The 22064-nt window shown below is 51.3% G+C and overlaps 2 protein-coding genes across 4 annotated transcripts in view; one reads left to right on the plus strand and one right to left on the minus strand.

The window, feature by feature from the left end:
- The first annotated feature begins 289 nt into the window (after positions 1 to 289).
- On the plus strand, positions 290 to 18846 carry Naxd (NAD(P)HX dehydratase). Of its 3 annotated transcripts, none has more exons than XM_036209333.1 (10): positions 290 to 411; positions 6575 to 6725; positions 9499 to 9544; positions 10739 to 10827; positions 12400 to 12508; positions 15165 to 15215; positions 15300 to 15404; positions 16075 to 16195; positions 17471 to 17591; positions 18434 to 18846. In XM_036209333.1, exons 1-10 carry the CDS (start codon positions 372 to 374, stop codon positions 18582 to 18584), a joined length of 984 nt encoding a protein of 327 aa, XP_036065226.1. In that variant the 5' UTR covers positions 290 to 371; the 3' UTR covers positions 18585 to 18846. The 3 variants fall into 3 exon arrangements, with proteins under 3 accessions (XP_036065226.1, XP_036065225.1, XP_036065224.1); XM_036209331.1 differs by having other exon boundaries at positions 330 to 534; XM_036209332.1 differs by having other exon boundaries at positions 329 to 411; positions 17471 to 18498.
- Positions 17174 to 22064, minus strand: part of Cars2 (cysteinyl-tRNA synthetase 2, mitochondrial) — a 31089-nt gene continuing 26198 nt past the window's right edge. Inside the window, exons 13-15 of the mRNA XM_036209330.1 lie at positions 21693 to 21791; positions 19798 to 20004; positions 17174 to 19520 (exon numbers count right to left, since the gene is read on the minus strand). Coding sequence (XP_036065223.1) covers positions 19449 to 19520; positions 19798 to 20004; positions 21693 to 21791 — 378 coding nt within the window. The 3' untranslated portion in view covers positions 17174 to 19448. The remainder of the gene's footprint in view (positions 19521 to 19797; positions 20005 to 21692; positions 21792 to 22064) is intronic.

Consider the following 22064-nt stretch of genomic DNA (forward strand, 5'->3'; position numbering starts at 1 on the left):
AGACCCCTAAACCACCAAGGTTTTTCGGTGAGCAGCCTACTACAAGACTCAATCTGGGGCCAGTCAGGATTGGGCGTCTTGATTGTCAATCGTCTGAGCAGACCGCAGAGTTTGATTGGTGGAGGCTGACCTCGGGGGTGGGACGAGTCAGAAACACGCTTCCGGCGTCGCGCGGGGGCCGCCGGGAGCCCAGAAGGAACACCCAATAGCCGTGGCTCAACGATGCGGAGTCTCGCCGGGGAAACAGGGACAAAGCCAATGGCAGTGGTTGGACGGACTCACTTGGCCAGGAGCCCAGGAGAAGGACCAATGGCGGGTGGCCCGGCGGCCGCGCGGGGGCTGCTGGGAACCCGGAAGTCCGCTGAGCCGCCATGGGTGTCCACTGTGTGGCAATCGGCGCCTGCAGGCGAGGTAAGATCGATACCGGCGTCCCGCGGATGGCCGTTCGCGCTTGTGGGGCTGCGGCGGCCAGGGCGGCCGTGGTGGCGCTGCTCTCGGCCGCGATCGCGCTCCACTGGCCGCCGCTACACGCAGGTACCGGCCGGGGCCGCCTTTGCGGGCGGGTGGGCCCGAGTCAGACGCCACGGCGAGCGGGTGGCCCTGCGGGGCCCGACTCTGCCTGGCGCGTGCGCGTCCAGCGCTGGGGAGCCGGTGCAGCGGGCCTGACCGAGGACGGGGCTCCCCTGCTCCCGTGAATTGTTGGGGGCCTGGGCTAGAACCAGTGCGGGAGACGCGAGCCGTCCCCTGAGCAGGGTCGTGGACTGGCTGGTACCTGTGCCCTAGCTCAAAGCTTGCAAGTTCTTGGAGGAGGTGGGAGGAGCCAAGGTGTGGCTCACCCTCTTTCCTATACCTTAAAGTTTGGGGAGTGGGGGGATTATGTTCTGGGGGGCTTCTTTGAGAGATGGGCTGATTCAAGTGACTTGCGGGATTCGGAGCCCCAGTTAGACGCTTTTCTTTTTAAGTTTCACTACGTACCCTGGCTTTGTAGACCAGCTAGGCGCATCTAAGACTGTTACTTTTCTAATGTCCCCTGTACATCATCCCATTTCTTACAAGGCAAAGAGAGAGAGCTGTTGTCTGCCTTTGTGTAGACAGACGGTAAATAGAGGCTCTAAAGAAGTGACCGAGCTGGCATTCCCTGGGAGTAAGCGACTGAAATGGTGAAGTTTACTGTTTGCTGTAGGATTCACTAGGAAGGTTTGACCAAGAGCTACACACTTGTTGATCATAGCCAGTAGTAAAATGTGGAGGGATTTTGGCTTTTTGTTTTTCAGTTTAAGTTTTTGGGAACGCACTGGAGAAGTGGTACCTCCAAGTCTGTAATGGCAGTCACACTCATAAAAAGACTTTTAAATACTCCTTTATTTAGAGACCTTTTCCCCTTGGTTTTTCTTGCCTTAGGTTCAGACACTCTGATTTGTAACTTTTTTCTTTGTGCTTATCTGAAGTTTCATTACTACATTGACTTGCTAAACTGCCACAGAATGGGTTGAGCTCTGGGCTTTAGTTCTTCAAAGTCATTTGTGCTTAGGGTGGGTCTCACTAAATGTAAGGATTTCTGTCTTATGATCCAACTTAGAATTCACATTAACTTAAAGCACTTGGGGCATAAAAGTGGTGGTAGTTATTCTCAGCCATAGTTTCTTCAAAGCCAACAGAATGCAAACAGGTACTACCCGTTTGTCCAGAATCTGGATTGTCTTGGTGACAAAGTCACTTCTGTAAACAGCATTATGTTTTAAGTAGCCTCTTAATACTTCAGTGGATAAACCCACTAGGAGTGGCAGTAAGCCAACTAAAACTTGATCCAAGAGTGTAAAGTGTTGGGAAATCTAATTGACCTTCCTCCAGCCTTTTACCAACAGAGATCTTTGTCTTAATGTAAAGTGACTGACACTTCAGTGTATTCAAGTTATCCTAATGTGCCCTGTTGTGGAACAGATTAATAGTCATGGTATCTTCTAGTTTGCTGCCTGTTGCTGTGATAAACACCATGAGCAAAAGCAACTTGTGGAGGAAAGGGTTTATTTCACCTTCTATTTCCAGGTTACAGTCATCTTTAAGGGAAGTCAGGAAGGAACTCAAGACAGGAGCTGAAGCAGAGACCTTGGAAGAACTCGGTTTACTGGCTCAGCTGACTTTGTTATACCACCCAGTGTAAACAGATGGTTCTGTCCCGCCCACTAGTTCCTGAATAACCACTCAGGCTTAATTATAAATGCTGGGCCAGTAGCTCAGGCTTATTACTAACTAGTTTTTACATTTAAATTAACCCATAATTCTTATCTATGTTTAGCCATATGTCTTGGTACCTTTTCTCAGTGCAACATTCTCATCTTGCTTCATCTTTGTCTGGCTGGCGACTCCTGACTTCACCCTCCCTCTTCCCAGCATTCTTAGTTTGGTTGCCCTGCCTATTCTTCCTGTCTGGCTACTGGCCAATCAGCATTTTATTAAACCAATTCTAGTGACAAGTCTTCACAGTGTACACGAGGATCATTTCACAGTAACCTAGTACCACCTGCCTGGGGATGGCATTGCTTCCAGTGAGCTGGGCCTTCCTACATAAGTCAGAATTCAAGACAGTTCCCACAGACATGGCCACAGGCTCATCTGATCGGAGACTTCCTCTTCCCAGGTGACTCTTGGCTATGCCACATTGACAGAGAAATAAAAACTAACCATCACAAGAGGATACCATGTGGGAAGTCTGCTTAATGCAAGAATGTTAAGCCACACTCAGAAGTTAAAATAAGTAAATATTAAAGTCCCTAAACTAGCCCAGAATAATTTGGCCCTTGTCTTATAGCGTTCTCTCCACAAGTCAACTCACCAGGCAGTGTAGGAGCATGGTGTGGTGGACACAGCTGTTTCAGAACACTGGCAGGAATCAGGAGAGCAGGGCAGAGTGCTGGTTCCTAGTTGGGATTTCTCTCTCTCTCTATTTATTTATTTATGCCAGAACTGAGGGCCGAACCCAGGGCCCTGCACTTGCTAGGTAAGCCTCTACCACTGAGCTAAATCCCCTACCCCTTAATTTATTTTTATTTCATGTGCATTGGTGTATTGCCTGCATATATATCTGTGTGAGGGTGTTGGATCCCCTAGAACTGGAGTTACAGACAGTTGTGAACTACTGTGTGGGTGCTAGAAATTGAACCCGGGTCCTCTGGAAGAACAGTATGTGCTCTTAACCACTGAGCCATCTCTCCAGCCCTGTGGTTTGGATTTTACTTGGCATTCATACAGTTCTAGTTAAAAACAGAACATGCTGTACTTCATGACAGAGTTTTCTTTTCCCTACCAAATGATTTTAGAGAACATTTGAGAAAGGTTTGATGCTTTGGGTTAATCGAGTAGATAATTTGGCTAAAGAACAAGTTATTTTGCCTTCAAGTGGCAGCATTTTGGTAAATGGTGTGATATTCACATCTTGGTGAGCACTGAGTCACAAAGCACAGCCGGGAGATAAGAGACTGGAGCAGAGTCCATTACTTGAAGCAGGTAAAGGACACAGATTACCCTCAGAGCAGTGCCCTCCCTGACTACATAGCAGGGAGGTCGTTCCTGTAGGAAGGGCTTTAGGGGCTGGCACAGCGTAGGTTACGGTGACTTCTGAGCATGCTTAGTTTTAGGTTATTGTTCAAGAAGGAATGATGCTAGACACATTCTGCGCTGCTTTGTTCAAGGTAGAGAGTCCTGTGGAGGGTGAAGATAACAGACACAGACTCTTCTTGCCATGCTCAGTTTAGTCATAAAGATGGTGGACATAAATGTTTCTAGGCACGCTCAAGGAGTCTTGACTCTAGGTGTCTAAAGAGTGTCCTTCGCCGCCTCTGCAAGTCTCTCCCAGTATTACTGAAACAGAAGGAACAGCTCCAAAGGTACAGTAATGGAGGCCTTTGCCCAAAGTTGCCAGCTTCACTTAACAGCTGACCGTAGCACCTCGCCACCTCCCTGGAGCCTGTTTCTCATCTGTAAGTGGATGGTAATTGCTGCTACTGAGCAGGATGACCTTAGGCATTCAGCCTGGCATTTCTCACACTCAGTGATCAGATGATGGGCCTGGCGGTGGTGGCGCATGCCTTTAATCCCAGCACTCGGGAGGCAGAGGCAGGAGGATCTCTGTGAGTTCGAGGCCAGCCTGGGCTACAGAGCAAGCGCCATGAAAGTTGCAAAACTACACAGAAAAACCCTGTCTCAAAAAAACCAAAAACCAAACAAGCAAAAAAACAGATGATGGTACAGCATGTTTTAGCCGGAGTGAAAGGAGGGGCTTGGGGGAGAGAGGGATCTCATCACGGGTGTGGACAGGAATGGGAGCAAGGGTTCAGATGGGTGAGTAGAGAGAGCTCAAGGGGAGGGCAGTGTTTCCTCAGATGCCGCTACTCCTGGGACAAACATAGGCTGTCTCTTTTCTCTCACTGCAGTGGACATTGAGTCCTGTGAGGTGACAGGCATGCTGAATGTTTTCATTCAGGTGTATCCCAGGGCACCAAGAGAGGGCCTGTGCTGTGTGTGTGGGGGGGTTGTTGTTGTTGTTGTTGTGTGTGGTGAAGACAGTGCGGCTGGGAAGAAGGTGTGGGAAGGAGTGGCGCAGACAGAGGTGGCTTGTGATGACAGGCTCGGGACAGGCTTCTTTTCAGGGCCACGGAGCCGGAGGTTCCCTGTAGGCTCAGGAGTTGGTGAAGGTGGTGGGGTGTGGAGATCAGTTCTGTCCTTACACGTGGGCATCTGTGCATGTACATGAGCCTCAGGGAGAGACTCCAGTCCATAGTGCTTACCACCTAAGCACGAAGACCTGGACCCTGTCAGAACCCTAGGACCCTGGCCAGCCAGTCCATAGTCAGAGAGCCTGGCTCCAAGGGGGAGGGGCCTGGGCAAAGCCTCAGTGAGTGACGTGCTTACTGCTCAGTGGGGACTGCGGTGCTGGGGAGGCAGACGGGAGGGTCCTGGGACTGGCTGTTGAACCGCTCTAGCCCAATTCAACAGCTCCAGGCTCAGTGAGACAAAGACCCTGGCTCAGAAAGTGAGTGGAGAGTGACGGGGGAACATCCAACATTGATGGATGTCTGGTCTACACACACACACACACACACACACACACACACACACACACGCTCACGTGTGCACACTTACTACTTCCCCAACCACACCCCCATGGGAAATAATGGAATATTTTATTGAGTAAAAGTAAGCAAGGTCAGGCAGAAAGAGTCTGAGGTGTCTTTCCCCCAAGGAGCTGTGGAAGTGGATCTTGTCGGCCTGTGTTTTAGGAAAACAGTGTTTCCAGGGATCTTTAAATTCTATAGAATCTGTAGGTAGTGCATAGAATCATGTTTTATGGGGGCTGGAGAGATGGCTCAGAGGTTAAGAGCACTGTTTGCTCTTCCAGAGGTACTGAGTTCAATTCCCAGCAACGACATGGTGGCTCACAACCATCTGTAATGAGATCTGACGCCCTCTTCTGGCCTATAGGCATATGTGCAGACAAAACACTGTGTACATAATAAATAAATAAATCTTAAAAAAAATTACGTTTTATGACCCTAGAGACTGTGCATTGGGTTCTGTGGTGTATACCAACATTTCCTTACAGCTGATCTGGTGTAGCTGTTAAGACAAACTACACATCTACAGGACGCTTTTCAGGAAGGGCCAATTACAGTGGAGGCAATCAGACATAACAAGGTGGGTGCAGTATTGTGCGGGTGTGGGTTCACATGGGTCTGTGGAAGAAGACAGCACCGTAAGGATGTCTTAGCCTTTCCAGATGCAGGAGGACTCAGCCCTTTCCTGGACTAGACCCCTCCCTTCCCTTAGCCAAGGGCATTTTTATTCTTCTCCACATTTACACTTGAGCAACTTGATTTCCATATCCTCAAAACAACCTGACTGGGCCTCCAAAGAGACAGTGCCAAATGCAAATATTCCGGGAAGGAATATCACAGTTTGCTGGATTCTTCCAAAACAAGTTTTGCATAGGCTTTGTACCCTTGGGAAACTGACTAGAGTCACCTGGAGGGAGACAGAGAAACCGAGGTAACGGAGAGACAAAAGGTGGATTAGGACTAGGTGCTGCACTCTGGAGCCAGGGGCTGGGAATTCTATCAGTGCGGTTGCTCCACAGTGCCACCTTGAGCCTGATCTGAGAGTGCTGTTTAGAGCCTTCCTAGGTCATTTAATAGTATCCAACTAGTGTGGAAATGCGGTTGAGAATAATAGGGTGGCTCTGTCGGACTTGACCGTGGTGTAAGGCTGCAAAAGGAGCTTGCTTTCCAGGTGTGACGAGAGAGCGCCCTCACAAGCTTTAGAGGTTAGAGTTGAGATGAAAGCAGAGAATGTGTTCAGTGGCGATCTATAGCTTGATAAACTTTCTGGAAGATGAAGTGTCCCCCAGAGAGCTTGGCATACCGTGTGCTGCTGTCAGGCTGTCTTTTCTGACCCCCCCCCCCCAAGAGAACCAAGAGTGAAGCCTCCATGAAAGGGGTTCCTGTGGGCAGCTCTGGCAGGAAGCGTGTTGGATGGTGGGATACTCGCAAGTCTCTAATGACGTCATCCTTCTGTTTTGCAGTTCTACAAAGAGCGTTCTCCCTCCACCCAGCACACTCGACCAAGGACATGGAGAATTTTTTCCAGTTGGTTCGAAACATTGTGCCTGCTCTGACCTCGAAGAAACACAAGGGGCAGGACGGAAGAATAGGCATCGTCGGGGGCTGTCAAGAGTGAGTGCTGGCTGTAAGACAGCCATGTTTAGAAAGGCCATCCCTCCTGCCTGTCTGTCTACCTCCGCCATCATCTCTGCACCTACCTTTCTTGCCCCCATCGGCCCGGCCGGCCGTCTGTCTGTCCATCCGGCCATCCAGGTGCAGTGATATTTTGCAAATGCAGTCTGATAGAGTGCAGAGTGCTTCTCTCTGATCACCTTTCTGACTACATAAGGAAGGGTCTGAGCAGCCCAGCTGACTGGCCCGCTGGTGAGCGTTAGTATGGCCGTGCTTTGGTCTCACCCTAGTGGTGTGTCTGTGTGCTGTGGAGTGCTGTGACCTCCCGTGGGCCTGTGCGGCCTTTTTACAAGTTTTGCACGTGTTGGTTTCCATACTGCATACTGGCTGTCCTCATAGCAAGAGTGAGTACCCGGCATACTGCACACTGGCTGTCCTCATAGCAAGAGTGAGTACCCGGCATACTGCACACTGGCACACTGGCTGTCCTCATAGCAAGAGTGAGTACCTGGCATACTGCATACTGGCTGTCCTCATAGAAAGAGTGAGTACCCGGCAAACCTTGGCCTGCTATGCAGTTTGCAAGTGTTTCTAAGTCGTGTCTGACTGTGTCGGTCCTGGTGTTGTAGAGACTCATTGTATCTTCTCTCTTTACGGCTGTGTTCAGTGTGTAAGGATCTATACTCTGTCCTTGTGTGTGAATCCTTCTGCCTCTGGCCCAGTTCTTCCCTTGCTCCTGTGTGAGTCTGCCTACACTTAGGTCACTCCTCTGTGCATAGACAGCTGCATTATTCTTGAGACAGTTCCCACCAGGCTAGCCTCAAACTCACAGGAGTCCTCCTGTCTCCTCCTCCCAGTGCTGGGGTTACAGCTATAATCCCACTGAGCCTCGCTGTTTACCTCCCCCCGGGTCTCCAGCCTTCATTTCCATCTGTCTCAGGTTCGCAGGTGATTGATTTGAAATGGCTTCCTACTTGGAAATCCAGCCGTGTCCACCTTTTCCACTGTGCTTCACAGTCTGCCAAGCAGCTGGTGAGAGCTGGGGGACAGAACCGCCGCTGGTTCCAGCCGCCAGCTCTGCTTTTCCCTCTGAATTTTCATTCATAATTGGGTTCAGAATTTCCAGCTGGCTAGGCGGTGGCAGCAGTGGTGGTGCACGCCTTTAATTCTAGCACCTGGCAGGCAGAGGCAGGCGGATCTCTGTGAGTTCAAGACCAGCCTGGGCTACAGAGTGAGTTCCAGGATAGCCAGGACTGTTACACAGAGAAAGCCTCTCTTGAAAAACAAAACAGAACAAAACTTCCTGCTGAAGTCTTAGCTGGTAGATTTCGATGTGTATATGGTGGGGTGTGTTGGGTTTGCCCTCCTGCCCTCCCTGCGGGTTCATCAGGAGGTAGGAGTGCTTTGGCAGCAGGTGAACCCCCTGCTGTGGTCCCTGGTGTGCTGTGGTGGAGACTGGCTGCCTGTAGGTTCTCAGCAGCAGTGGTAGCGCCTGCTGTGGTAATGTGGAGGAGAGCTGTGCCTTCTGGGTACCCAGTTGGTTTGTATTTGAAATACTGTCATCTTACACTGTGCTCATCCAAACCGTCTGCTCTAGAAACCGCATTTCTCCGGGGTAGGTCTGGATGTATGGCTTTTGGGTTGGAATGTTCCACTGATCTGGCTTAAGACTCGCCTCAGGTGTTGGCCTCTGTTACCATCTCCACTGTCCTCTGCCCGGTGCCTGCCACGTGCTGTGTGGAGGACTGTGAGCTCCCGTGGGCCTGAGCAGCCTTTGTCCACTCTGCGGTGTCCTGTTGTGAAGAACCCTGCCTGTGGAAAGTGAGAATGTGTGTGGTCGCCGTGTGGTTCTTTCTCTGGTGATTGGGACACACTTTGTGGACACTGTTGTGGAAGAGCAGGTCACTGTGGAGAAGGGGATCGGGTCCTGTGTGCTCAGCATTTGTCCCTGGTTTGTTTCCCAGGGGTGGGCACACAGATGACAGCAGATACCAGTGGCCATGAGCACAGTCACCCTGTATGTGAACACCATGCCAAGCATGCTGCTGTGTTTAGAGATTGTCACGAACCATGAGAGCATGGCCAGGAAGCTGGGAACCACACAGCAGGGTACAGTTGCTATGTGGCTCTAATGGTCCTGTGTGGCTTCTGCTGGTGTCACTCACAGAAGACAGGGGTCTACTCTGAGGACCTGGTCTCTGCTGACAGTCTTGAGTTGGTGGTCACCCCACCTCATCCCTGACAGAAGCCTGCAGCTCTCTCTAGCTCTCCTTGTACCTGGTGGAGTCTCACAAGCCAGGGTTGAGAAACGATCCCAGGTTCATGTGAAGCTTTTCTAGTTCCGACTCGTGTGTGAACATTTACTGAGCATCTCCTAACTGTTGAATTTGTGTTTTGAGCCTAGAGTCTGTATCATTTGTTGATAATTCACATCTATCATCATCATCTTCTCTTCCTCCTCCTCCTCCTCCTCCTCCTCCTCCTCCTCCTCCTCCTCCTTCTTTTTAAGGTTTATTTATGCATACAGTATTCTGCCTGCATATGTCCCTGCAGGCCAGAAGAGGGCACCAGATCTCATTACAGATGATTGTGAGCCACCATGTGGTTGCTGGGAATTGAACTCAGGACCTCTGGAAGAGCAGTCAGTGCTCTTAATTGCTGAGCCATCTCTCCAGCCCTCACATATTATTCTTATTTGTTTGTATTGGTGACCTATTACTGGCAGACACGTGTTTGCTTCACTGACATCTTGACTCCAATGTTTCCATTTTAGGTACACAGGAGCACCATATTTTGCAGGAATCTCAGCTCTGAAAGTGGTAGGTTTACCTCAGAGTCTTTTATTGGGGTTTCTCTGATGAAAAGTTGGGTTATTTAGGGACCTGGGCAGATGGCTGCACATGTAAAAACACTTGAAGTGCACTCAGGAGGGCTGAGTTCACATCCCCTGCACCCACTAAAAACCTGGCTTGGCCATGTGCCTGTAACCTCAACATTGTTTTGTTTGTTTGTTTGTTTGTTTGTTTTTTGAGGGTGTTTGTTGTTGTTTTGAAGGTTTATAAAGTGACTTTTTTAAAAATTACATTTGTGGTATTCATTGATTATATTTGCAGTATTCATTCAATAATTATATTTATGATATCCATTAATTACATTACTTGTATTGATTTATTACATTCATGATATTATGTCCTGACACTAATATCCATTTGTGGGGTTTTTCCATCACACAAAACAGAGATTCTGTACTTAGTAAATCATTGCTCTATATTCCTTTCTTCTCTATCTTGAGATAATGTCTAATCTTTCTGTCTCCATAGACAGAATTTGTATATTCTATATATTTCATGTAATACAGTTCTATAGTATTTGTCCCCTTTTTTTGGAATGTAAAAACGTTTTATGTACAACTTCAGAAGAAGTAATACACAGCTTCCTGAACATAAAAACAACCTCAGCATTGTTGAGGGCAGAGACAGGAGGATTCCCCGAGGTCTACTGACCAGCAGCCTAGCTTCAGGTTCAGTGAGAGGCCCTGTCTCAGGGGAGGTCACCTTCTAGAGCAGAAGGTGACAGCTTTGGGCACTCTATGCCCGCTCAGAGCTGAGGCTGGCTTGCGCTTTACTTCACCAAGAGGATCCTGGGAGGCCTCTGTAGGATGTGTTGTCAGCAGCTCGTGTCTCTACTCCAGCTAAGCAGTTGGTATAAAGGGCTGGGAAGGTTGAACCGGACCAGGCGGAGTTGGTGCCTGGTTCTGGCACCTCCCCACCCCCCCCCCCCCCACCCCCGAGAGTGAAGAGAAGTCTGCTGTATCCCCAGTCATCCTCTTCTGCCACTGAGCCTTCCTCAGAGCCACTGGCTTCTACTTTCATTGGTATTTGGGCTTGGGGGCATAAACACTCAGAAACAGAGGTGGTCAGACATCATACGCATAGTGTGTGACTTGGAGCGGAGAGCTACTTTGTGGTCCTGTTGAATGGCCTTTTCTAAGCACACCTCTTACTTCACTTCAGGGTGCAGATTTGACCCACGTGTTCTGTGCCAGGGAGGCTGCACCTGTGATCAAGTCCTACAGCCCAGAGCTGATCGTGCACCCCATCCTGTGAGTCTGCACTGTGGGTGTCTGCCCTGCAGCTGTGTTTCCACACTCACGCGTCTGCCGTGCTCTGGGTGCTACGTGGAGTAAGAAAAGTATAATGAAGCCAGGCCTTGCGGCACACGCACCTCTCACCCCAGCTAGGGCTCCGGCCAGACACTTTCAAATCGGAGGCCAGCAGGGAGGTGGTGGCACACGCTTTTAATCCCAACACTTGGGAGGCAGAGCCAGGCGGATCTCTGTGAGTTCAAGGCCAGCCTGGGCTACAGAGCGAGATCCAGGAAAGGCACAAAGCTACACAGAGAAACCCTGTCTCGAAAAACAAAAAACAAAAAACAAAAGAAAACCCAAAAATTCAGTTCTGTTCTTTGGGTTGGGATTTAGCGTGTTTACCTAGAAAGCACAAGGCCCTGGGTTCGATCCTCAGCTTAAAAAAAAAAGAGAGGTCAGCAAATCGGAGGCCATCTTGAACTAACAGCCCTATCAAATAAAACCTTTCAAAGGTTTAGGATGTAGCTCAAGAAGTGGAGGTTTGATCCCCAGCACCATAAAAAAAGAAAATCATAGCGAGTCCATATTGTGCCTCAGCTAAGACAGTGAGAGAACTAAAGGAGAGACCTGGGACACGGGAGCCACAGATGCTGTCAGTGTGCAGGGTTGCCTGAGCACATGCTCACAATGCTTGGTTCAGTGTGGTTCAGTGGATAGCTGAGCTGAGCAGAGCCTGTCCCAGGGACTTCTCAGAGCTTCAGTGATGACAGGGCCCACATAGTGCCTGGGCAGTGCCACCAAGCACAGAAACTCAGCTGAAGGTGCTCGGGACAGGATCGTTGTTTTGTCCCACATCATCCGCAGTAAAGATAAAGTGGGGCTGAAGAGGTGGCTGAGCAGGGACAGCACTAGCTGCCCTTGCAGAGGACCCCATAGCAGCTCCTAATCATCCACACTGCTTGTGTGAAGGGATCTGATGCCCTCTTCTGACCTCTGCAAGTACTAGAACACGTGGTGCACAGACATACGTGCAGGCAGAAGCAGCCTTTAAAAGCTAAAACAAGCGGGGCGTGGCGGTGCACGCCTTTAATCCCATCACTCGGGAGTCAGAGGCAGGCGGATCTCTGAGTTCAAGGACAGCCTGGGCTACAGAGCGGAGATCCAGGGATACACAGATTGAAAAACAAACAAGCTAAAACAAAAAATAAACTAGTCCATGGAGAAGACCGAGGAGATGAAAAGGTCAAATGCAGGGTGGGGTCCAGATGCATTTTAGGACAGGGACAGGATGGGGTTATGGGTCAGCTGCTCAGAGCTGACAGTCTGCACTTGAATTACTGGTATATTCTGGAATGTGCATATGTAGGATGCTCACATGAGCAGTGGCTAGGAAAAGGGGTCTGTGGGAACGTCCACACCATTGTACAAGTTCACTACAAACCTCAATTATTTTCAAAATAAAATGGTTTGGAGCTGAGACATGTGTTCAGGATCCTGGGTTCAGTCCCCAGTACCACACACTCTAAATGGTTTAAAATAAGTAACTGAAAGCCTGGAGAAAAACCTTCTGCCTTTTCCCTTTTCTAGTGACAGTTCCAGTGCTGTTGAGGAGGTGGAGAAGTGGCTCCCCAGGCTGCATGTCCTTGTTGTGGGGCCTGGCCTGGGTAGGGACAACCTTCTTCTCAACAACGCCAGGGTAAGTGATGTCACTGTTGAGCGCTCTGCCTCTCATATACAGAATTGGGTCTCAGCTGCACATGGTGGTTGGTCTTCGGGCCCCATCTTGGCAGTGGATGGAACTGTGTTGTGGGGCCGAGGGGAACCGAGGCCACCAGCATCAGTGAGGAGCTTCCAGAGCGGAGCAGACTGGATGAGAGTCTCTGCTCTGGGAGGAGCAGCATGTGTATGTCCCTTCTGGTGTGACCCTGCTTGCCAGGGCTCCTAGTGGTGGTTCTGTCTCTGCAGCTCTCCGTTAGGGGAGTTTCCTGAGAGGACTCGAGCTGTGTGCTGGTGTGTGACTAGGCAGTGTGTTGTGGCATCTGGAGTTGATTGTGCAGTGTGTCAGGCTTTCCCTTCTTCGCAATTGCAGTGTCCTGGAATTCAGTGCTCTCAGTGACGGTGTATCTGGACTGTCTGCACTGGAGCCCGGACTCTGCTGTCTGAGGATCAGCCTCTTGATTTGACAAGAGGCCGGGGCTCCGGAGGATGTGTGGACCCTGTAGATGAAGCCTCAGGACTGCTGCATTTACCATGAAGCTTCTCATCCACATGCTGAACCTAAGTTACCTAGAATGCTTGGTCATCCCAGCATGTTTCCTCTGCAGCTTGTTCTGTGGGTCCTGGAGATACTTTCCTGGGAGTGCATGTCTCTCACTTTTAGACTATTTTAATGGCTGTATCAGATGTAGTACTTACTGTTAGGCTTTTGGCTGTTTCTTTGTAAGTGAGGTCTCTGCCTCCCAGTGCTGGGATTAAAGGCGTGTGAGTGATATTTTAAATGTTCACACACACCTTCACAGGGCTCTGCTCCTGGGTGCTGGAACTCACCATTCTGAGAGAACCATGACCCTTTCCAGTGTTTAAGCTATAGCTTGGGGCTGCTACTCTGCTTTATCAGGGAAAACTAGAAGAGAACTTGGTGTCACTTTGCCAAGTAGCATGGAAATCAGAAGTGAACCTAAGATCTGAATGGCAGCCCCGTGGGTTCACAGTAAAGCGGAGCACGGCAATCAGGCTGCAGTGTTGTTGAGAGGCATGGGCTTCTCTGAGGCTCATGTGCCCTGCCCTTGCGTAGGGGGCTTCTGTGTCCACACTCGGAACCGTAGGCCAGTGCCGGACACAATGTGTTTCCTACGCTGACATTGTCTGTCAGCTTGATACAATCTAGTCATCAGAGAGGAGGGAGTCTGAATTGAGAAAGGCGTCCATGAGCTCCAGCTGTAGGGCATTGTCTTAGTGATTGACGGGGGGGGGGGGGGGGGGGGGGCAGCCCACTGGGCTGGTGCCGTCCCTGGGCTGGTGGTCTTGAGTTCTGTAAAAGCAGGCTGAGCAAGCCATCAAGAGCAAGGCGGTTCTGCATATCTGCATCATCTCCTGACTCCTTCAATGATGGGCTGTGATGTGGAAGTGCAAGCCAAATAAACCCTTTCCTCCCCAGTTCCTTTATTCACTGTTTCCTATGGCACAGTCACCCTGACTAGGACACCCAGGAAACACACACTGAGAGGGTCAGGGTCCGGTTACAGTCACTCTGTCTCCTTGTGTTTTCTACTGCTTGTCCATCACCTTTTCCTTTCAGTTTTAAAAATGTGCTTGTGTGCACATGCTGCATGTGTGGGTGTGCACATGTCACAGCGGCCCCACATCTGTACTTTTTATGGGAAGAGGCCTTTGAAGCTTTCAGTATGGGATTGAGGTTAGTCCTTTCAGGAAAACACTTCACTGTTATATGATCACTTGCTAAATAAAAGCATAACATAAAATGGTAAGAAAAGTGGATAACTGTTGAGTTGGAGAATGCCCCAAAATGGAGACTTGGAAATACTGAAGTGTAACATGAGCTAGGTATTTGGCAGTGGCAGGTGGGTCTTCATGGGCTAGCCTGGGAGCCACATGCTGGGCCTGCCCCTGCTGTTTCATACTGGCTGTCCTGTTTGCTTGCTTGGGACCACATGAGCACTGCCAGCTCCTTTCCTCCTCTTGAGGAGATGCACTGGTTCTGTGGGAGGCTCCCGTGCAGGCTTACAGCAGGCCGGGAAACGACCAGGGTGAGGAAGAACGGAACTCTTCAGCCAGACTTGTAGAGTCTGGCCCAGATGGTTTTACTTTAGCCATAGTTGAACACAGCACAACTTTGAAAGAAGCATTCAGATCACAATTCCCGCAGACCCAAGTACACAACAATGTGAGACATGTTTTCACTGAGATTCTTTACAAAGCCCTTCTGGCTTTTTTTCACCAAAATGGGTGCTGTTGACTCAGAGACAGTGCCCAGGATCTAGGGACTGGGGAGCTTGACCACGGTAAACAATGCCTGTAGGCTTCAGATTGGCCTGTTCCTAAGATAACACAGTCACTCAGGCTGTTGTCAAGTACAGGTGACGTCACTCATGAGGCTGGTTTATGGCCCAGAAGCAGTGCTCAAGATTTAAGGGGAGACACGGGCAGAGCCTGTCTCAGCAAAAGATCACTAGGCTGTAAAACTGCATCCGGTGCTGACATTCCGGGGGAGCCCCTGGACACCCCATTCCTTTGAAGAGGTGAGCTGTGTTTAGCTGGCTGGCCTCTCCAGGGCTTAGCCGTGCGCACAGCCATCTGCCGTCCATTGTTCAGCTTGTCTGCTTTTCTGGCAGGGCATTTTGGAAGCAACCAAGGCCAGGGACATCCCTGTCGTCATCGACGCGGTGAGTGTGGCCTCTCACCTCCCCACACAGTCGGCACAGGGTCTCTGAGGCCCAGCGGTGAAGGTGCACCCTTGTTCTGCACAGGACGGCCTATGGCTGGTGGCTCAACAGCCGGCCCTCATCCACGGCTACCAGAAGGCCGTTCTCACCCCCAACCGTGTGGAGTTCAGCAGGCTCTGGGAAGCTGTGGTGAGTTCATGAGCTTTGGGGAAGAAGAGACCTGACCGGGGTGAAATGGGCTCCAGGTTGTACCCATCTCAAGGCATGGACCTGTCTCTGCAGGGAGACTGACTGCAGATCCCCAGTAGATGTTTGCCCTGGGCTCTACCACGCATGCTTTTCATCTCCTGTAGCTCCCATGTGAATTTATTGGATGAATGATGGTGTGGTGGGCTTGAGCCAGGAACTGCCGGCTGTGCTCACAGGCCAAGTCACCCCCTGTCCTAAAGGGCTAATTTGTAAACCTACAGCCTCTGCTCCATGGAGTATGGGGACAGAGTGAAATAAAATGAAACCATGATCCTGATAATGCGTGTCCCAAAAGCCTGTTGTGCCCTGTGGGGGAGGGGCGTGCATATCATCCTCATCCAGATTTGTGTTGTTTCTACAAACCTGGACTAGCCAGGTCGAGGAGGACAAGTCTAGATTAAGCGTTGGTGTCAGCATCCCTTGGAGGGCTTGGTACCAGTGAAGTTCTGCCAACTTCCTACCCTCTACCCCTCAGCCCTTAACCAGTGCCCTTGATTTCTTTGGCCATGAGCATCTGAGACTTGTGACAGACAGGATGGGTACTCACCTTGTCCAGGGGAATCCTGTGTGTGTCCAGGACTTGATTTTCTCTGCTTGTCCTGTGTTGTAGTTCAGCAGTCCGGTAGACACCACAAACCAGAGTGACTCCATTCTGAAGCTCAGCCAAGCCCTGGGGAACATCACAGTGGTCCAGAAAGGAGAGCATGACCTGATCTCCAACGGTCAGCAGGGTGAGTGCAGACCTGCCATGCCACTCAGAGGCCATGCTGACATGAGCCTGGAAGCCTCACACTGATTCATACCTGTGGACAGACATTTAACCTGCCGGCCATGGCCTCTGTAAAGTCCTTCTGTGTTTGCTCCTGGAGGTTTGCATGGGGCTGTGGTGACACGGCATGGTGTAGACCTCACTGCAGGCTTAGCAAAGGTCGTAGACCTTGCCCTCTGGCTGACACACACACATACACACACACAAACATACACACACACACTTTCAGGAGCAGTCTGAGACAGAGATCCTGCATAGTCCTAGGCCACCGTCCCTAGCCTGTCACTCTCCTTTCTCCGAGGCACCCACACGTAGTAATAGTCATTTGAGTCTTTTGTTGGATTTTGTCTTGTTATAACTGGGAAGTGAAGGAAACCTCCGCACTGACATTAGCTAATGTCAGGTGCCTCCCCCAGGAGCCTAAGGGCTGCTGGGCCAAGAGCAGAGTGGGGGCAGGGAGGAGTGCGTGGGTGCCACTCTGCACTCTCAGAGATGGCCAGGCCACCATATTGTTGAGTACAAGCAGCTGTTTGTGAGACTGGGGGTCGTTGATAGGAACCTCAATTCCGAGTCCTTAGAGTACCAAGGGACACTTGGTCACGCAGGTGAACCAACTCATACCCACCCACAGCCAGGACAGGAAATGCACGAGTGTTCTCAGGGCAGCCGGACCATAGCCATGAGGTGCTCCTGAGGCCAGCACACTGACATGCAGCCCCAGGTTTATTGGTGAAATTATTAAGGCCACTCCACGTAGTTAAAAGGGAGGTTTATTTTGTGGGGTCACTTACGAATGAAGGGATAGGTTGTAGGGTCTGGCAAAGGTATGGCGCAGTCTGGCGGTGTTCTCTGGAACCAAGAGAGACCTCTTCTCTCAATCCTGGGTCTTCCGCTTCCTCCTCTGCCCTGCCTTGTGGGCGTGACCATTACTGAAGCCTCAATGGGGGTTGGAACTTCCAGGCCAATGCTGGGATGGCTACCCACTACACAGGCTTGAAAGCATTTCCCCAGGAAACAGTTTTCCGGTGCACAGGGATACAGTGGGTAAAGGAGGCAGCTGGGTGGGTTCCAGGAATGCTGCTGGTGGGGCTTTGGAGGCATGGTTGAGATGGCGTTTGGGCTGGGCTCAGGATGTGCCCTGTGTTGACTGCTCTCCTCAGGGGCTCGTCCTCCTTGGAACAGGGGAGGGCAGCTCCTGGCGTTGGCACTGATGCCTGTTCGTGTCTGTTCTGTGCAGTGCTTGTGTGCAGCCAGGAAGGCAGCGGCCGCAGGTGTGGTGGGCAAGGAGACCTCCTGTCGGGCTCCCTGGGTGTCCTGGTGCACTGGGCCCTCCTGGCTGGACCAGAGAAGACAAACGGGTATGCACACCTCTGTCGTCCCACTCTGAGCCTGTTAATCTCTCTGGCAGCTCGTGTCACGTGCCTTTGTAGGCCAGATGAACTGCCAGTGCTCCATGGGAGACATCCGGGACCAAGGTCCACCTGTCCACAGGAGCTTCTACACACAGGCTGGACCCAAACCTACTGCTGAGGGTGGGGCCTTGGCGCTGGGGAGAATCCAAGCAGCCATGGTTGGTTAAGGACATGCTGTGGAGAGTTCAGCAGTGCCTTCTATAACTGGAAGTAGAGAGCAGACAGGCTGGAGGGGTGGCCCTCTGGACACTGGTCCTCATAGGTGTGTGATCTCTAAGGCAGTAGGGTGCTAAGCTTGCAGATCCCCACATGTGACCCGTGCTATGGAGCATTATGGCCACACGTGGCCACTCCATACCCAGTTTCTGGAGCCCCACTTGATACCACTGGTGCAAACGGTGTTTCAGGTGGACTTGACTTTGCTCAGTTCTGCAGGGTAATGGTGCAGAGGCTGGTTCTAGTCTGTCCTGTGGCCCAAGGTGGGGTGTGCAGTGGAGTAGCAGGTCTGCATGAAGACCTCAGGCACTACCACATTCTAAGACAACCAGTGAGCACCGTTAAAGCCGTACCACCACCAGCAAGCGCTTCTCTCACACCAGGAAAAACTGCTTCCCTCTGTCAGGTTCCGACCCATCTCTAGGGATGGGACCCAGGGCCTCCTGGTGCTTCCTAGGCCAGGCCCAGCTGGCCTGAGCTTGCTGTTTGGGAGTTGAAGGTGGAAATGGGGTGAAGTCAGAGCTCTTCAAAGGGCCCTACAGCGAGGCCTTTGGTTCTGCTCTTGTCTACAGCTCCAGCCCACTGCTGGTGGCTGCCTGGGGTGCTTGCACGCTCACAAGGGAGTGTAATCATCAGGCCTTCCAGAAGTACGGCCGCTCCATGACCACTAGCGACATGATCGCCGAGGTAGGAACGACCTTCAGCAGGCTCTTCTCGACCTGAGCCAGTGCAGACTGAGGGGTGCCACAGACTGTCCTCCATGTACGCCCGGGCCATGGGCTCAGCTGCACACAGCTGAACTAGCTGACAGAGAATTTAGGACATAGCCGTCTATCCTGACTAAAGTAGAGTTGATATGTTCTGACAGTAATCTGATCTTGTGCGGTTTTCTTGGCTTCTCAGCAGAAGCTGAGGAGAAAATAAGAATAAAATCCCTCCCAGCAGCCCAACTGGATCTGGGCCTGCTCTGAGGACATTTGGAGTCTGTGTTCTCTGATTCTTGTGCCCTTCTGGTATTAGACACCCCCTCACAAGGCTCCAGTTCTCGGGTGGCTGGTGGGTGCAGAGTTTGGTTTTTAATTGAGGTTCACAGGGTCCAGTGGGCATTCTTTGGCCCTATAGTTTTCTGCTCAGTGAGTGGGTGTTAACTTGAAGTAGTTGAGAATCACCAGTGGCCATGCACCTGGAGATCCCTAGAGGTCCATGGGAAGGGCAGGAGACTTGGGGCCACTGGCTTAACTGTCACCCGGGACTGTTACCTGCTGGTCACTGTGGCCTCCTCTGCTGCTGAGCCTCCCTCCCGAGTGGCCCGGCAACTGCATGCTAACCAATGGGCTCTGCTCTTTGGTTCCCTCCTGTTGTCCAGTCCTGGGTCACAGGGGCCAGCCAGCCATGTTCAAGAATGTCTCCTGAACAGCTGATGTGAACTTACGTGGCCATCATGGTACTGCCCAGGCAGTTCTGAACACAAACGGCTCACTTTTACTGTTGGCTAAATAGCCACAATTGGCAACTTTAATATAAAGTTTTCATCACAGAAGAGCAGACCATGGCATGGTGGCATGTGGGACCGCAGCTGCCTCATCCTCAGCTTGCAGACTTCTGCTGTTTTGTCCTTGGATCCAGCAGTTCCCATGTGGAGGTTGTACTGCCTCTGTCCTGAAGGAGAAGACTCTGAATAGGCATCATGTCCTCTTACTCAAGGTGACAGGTCAGAGAGAACAGCGGGGTGTCAGGAGAGGGCTAACACTGCACTCTGACACCCAGCTCCTTGCCCACATGGGTGGAGCTTGGCAGTTCTTCCAGCTTACACACCCTCCCTCTCACACCCGCCACATCTGCCGCCATCTTCTCAGAAACTGGAGGACTGGCCGCTGTCTGCCCCTTTACTGTCTCTTGTAACGTTGGTGTCCCCTGCATCTGCAGTATTGCTAACCTTAACATTGATGCCGTGGGTGGCGAGGTCCTGGCGCAATGCATCACACGCCTCTAGCAAGGGCTGCCTCTCCTGGAGCTGCCGTCTCCGGGCCTCCCCTGGAGCCCCAGGTGTGGCCAGTGCGTACTGTCGGACCTTCAGCCTGAAGCGCACGAGTTCATCGACCACACAGTGCAGAGTTGCTGTGCTACTGTCTCCTGAAACACACTGAGCCGCGTTTAAATGAGACGCTGTCAAATGAGTAGGCCCAGCCAGGCAGGGTGCCCTCCACGGCCTGCTAGACCACACTCGGTTAGTTCTGGGCCGAGGCCTGCGTGGTCCATGTCTATCAGTTCCCTGATGCTGTTCTTTCTGGGCAAACTTGGAGGGTGTGAGGCTAGCTAGTACCAGGATTGGCTCAAGCTAAGATGATAACAGTCTGGTCCCATCTAGGCCTCAGCAACAACTGGAGGGTGTGACAAGTATCAGCAGACTCCCATCATCTCAGGAGAGTCCAGTAGCCTAAGCCTTAAGCATGAATGAAAACAAACCTTTTGCCATAGCCAAGTATGTAAGCCAATGTAGATGTCAAGTAGCCCACCCTATGTGCATGTGTGCACATACTGAGCTCCCATGGAGTGATCTGTCCAGCTGTACAAACACCGTGGCTAAGGGGCCCAAAGGCTGCTCCCCTGTTAAAGCAAAGAGCAGCTTTATCTGGAAGCCAGCAGGAGACTCTTGGCAGGACTGCCACTACTAGAGAGTGGCACTAACCAGCCTTGACAGAGGTGTGGCCTGGCTACAGCCAGGTTTCCATGCTGACACAGAAAAGTGCATGTAGAACCGTTGGGCGGATGGCTCTGAGCCCCTGCCTCGTCCCTCCAGAACAGCCCTAAAGCTGGAGGTGCAGCAGAGAGAAGTGAGGGAGCAGCAAAGGGACCCTAAAGGGGACTTGAGAACCCACAGTGATGTCCATGCATGGGCCAGAGACAACCAGCAGAAAGACCCTTGTGTGCAGAGGAGGGGCCACCCAGAGAAAAGAGCTGACCTGTGCAGCTCCTGGGGGCCTCTCCCTGATGCTTACAGGAGAGAACAATGAGTAGATAGTGACCCTGGGCTTCGGAATCCATAGACAGGTGCCAGAGCCAATTTAGATACAATCATGTGTACTTGGACACACACACACACACACACACACACACACACACACACACCTCACCTCCATGCACTGAGAGACCTGCATGGAAATTCTACAGTGACATCCAGGGAACATGGCCAGCACCATAAGCCATGTACTTAACTGGAATTGAGTAGATAGGAGACTTGTGTATCCCTTGTAGACCAGGCAGGCTGGCTTCACAGGACCAAGACATCTCGCTTAGAAGGGAGGACAGGGTTGTGGACGGACCTGGTAGCCTTGCCCTGTCCATTTGGTACAGCTGAACGTCACAGGAAGGAATGACCAGGATGTGGCCCTAGCATTCATATAGAGCCAACTACACAGGCGGGACCTCACACACAGCTGGCTTTCATCAAGGGCTTGGAAGGCAGATCATCCCTGTTCTGTGAAGGAACCTACTGGACAGGTGGGGAAGTCAGAGGGCCTCCTGCAACCAGAGATGCCAGCTGTAGGGAACAAGGGACCCACTCATGCCCACTGCCATCTCTTATGGCCCAGGAAATGCCCTCACATGCACCTTTCTGTACTTGGGTACCAGAACAACTGGTAGACTGGGGGCTGACTGCCTTTCTGCTGCATGCCGGTCAACAGTGGAAGGTCAGCTACAGGTACTGTGCACCTCCAGTATGTAAACCAGGGACCAGTCGTCCTTCGGTGGACACTTTCCAAAGGAGAGTGGCCAGCGTGCAATATGTAGGCAGTTTGAGAACAAAGCATTTGAAAGAGATGGGTATACCTGTCGATTTGCCAGAGAAATCCCAACGGTCTCGAAAAACTGCTCAACGTAGGAGATGATGGCGCCAAACACAGTGGGACTTCTGGGGCCAGCAGCTTCCTGCAGGAGGATGGGTATGAGGTCTGAGCATCTGCTTTGGCTCCCGTGGGCCCCTGCACAGCCAGGCTGACAAACCCTACAGTCCAGGTACGCTGATAACGTGGGCCTCTGCTTGCCTTTCACACCATGGCAGTACCTTACACATCTAAGTCCTGTGGGTTAAGCACGGTCATGGGTACAGAGAATGGAGCATGGTAGAGGGAAGGTCATGGGAACTGTGGGTCTCAGATTGGGAGTAGAAAACCAGGGAATCCTGCAAAGTCTGGTGTTTGT

Source organism: Onychomys torridus, chromosome 17, assembly GCF_903995425.1.
Source record: "Onychomys torridus chromosome 17, mOncTor1.1, whole genome shotgun sequence".
Classification (NCBI taxonomy): Eukaryota; Metazoa; Chordata; class Mammalia; order Rodentia; family Cricetidae; genus Onychomys; species Onychomys torridus.

What these genes read in the sequence shown, in the direction of transcription:
- Naxd (XM_036209331.1), top strand. Translation starts at nt 372, where the DNA reads ATGGGTGTCCACTGTGTGGCAATCGGCGCCTGCAGGCGAGGTAAGATC. An exon ending in TTCTTCTCAACAACGCCAGG is followed by an intron (nt 12,509 to 15,164) that starts GTAAGTGATGTC and finishes CTTTTCTGGCAG; the next exon opens with GGCATTTTGGAAGCAACCAA. An exon ending in GATCTCCAACGGTCAGCAGG is followed by an intron (nt 16,196 to 17,470) that starts GTGAGTGCAGAC and finishes TGTTCTGTGCAG; the next exon opens with TGCTTGTGTGCAGCCAGGAA.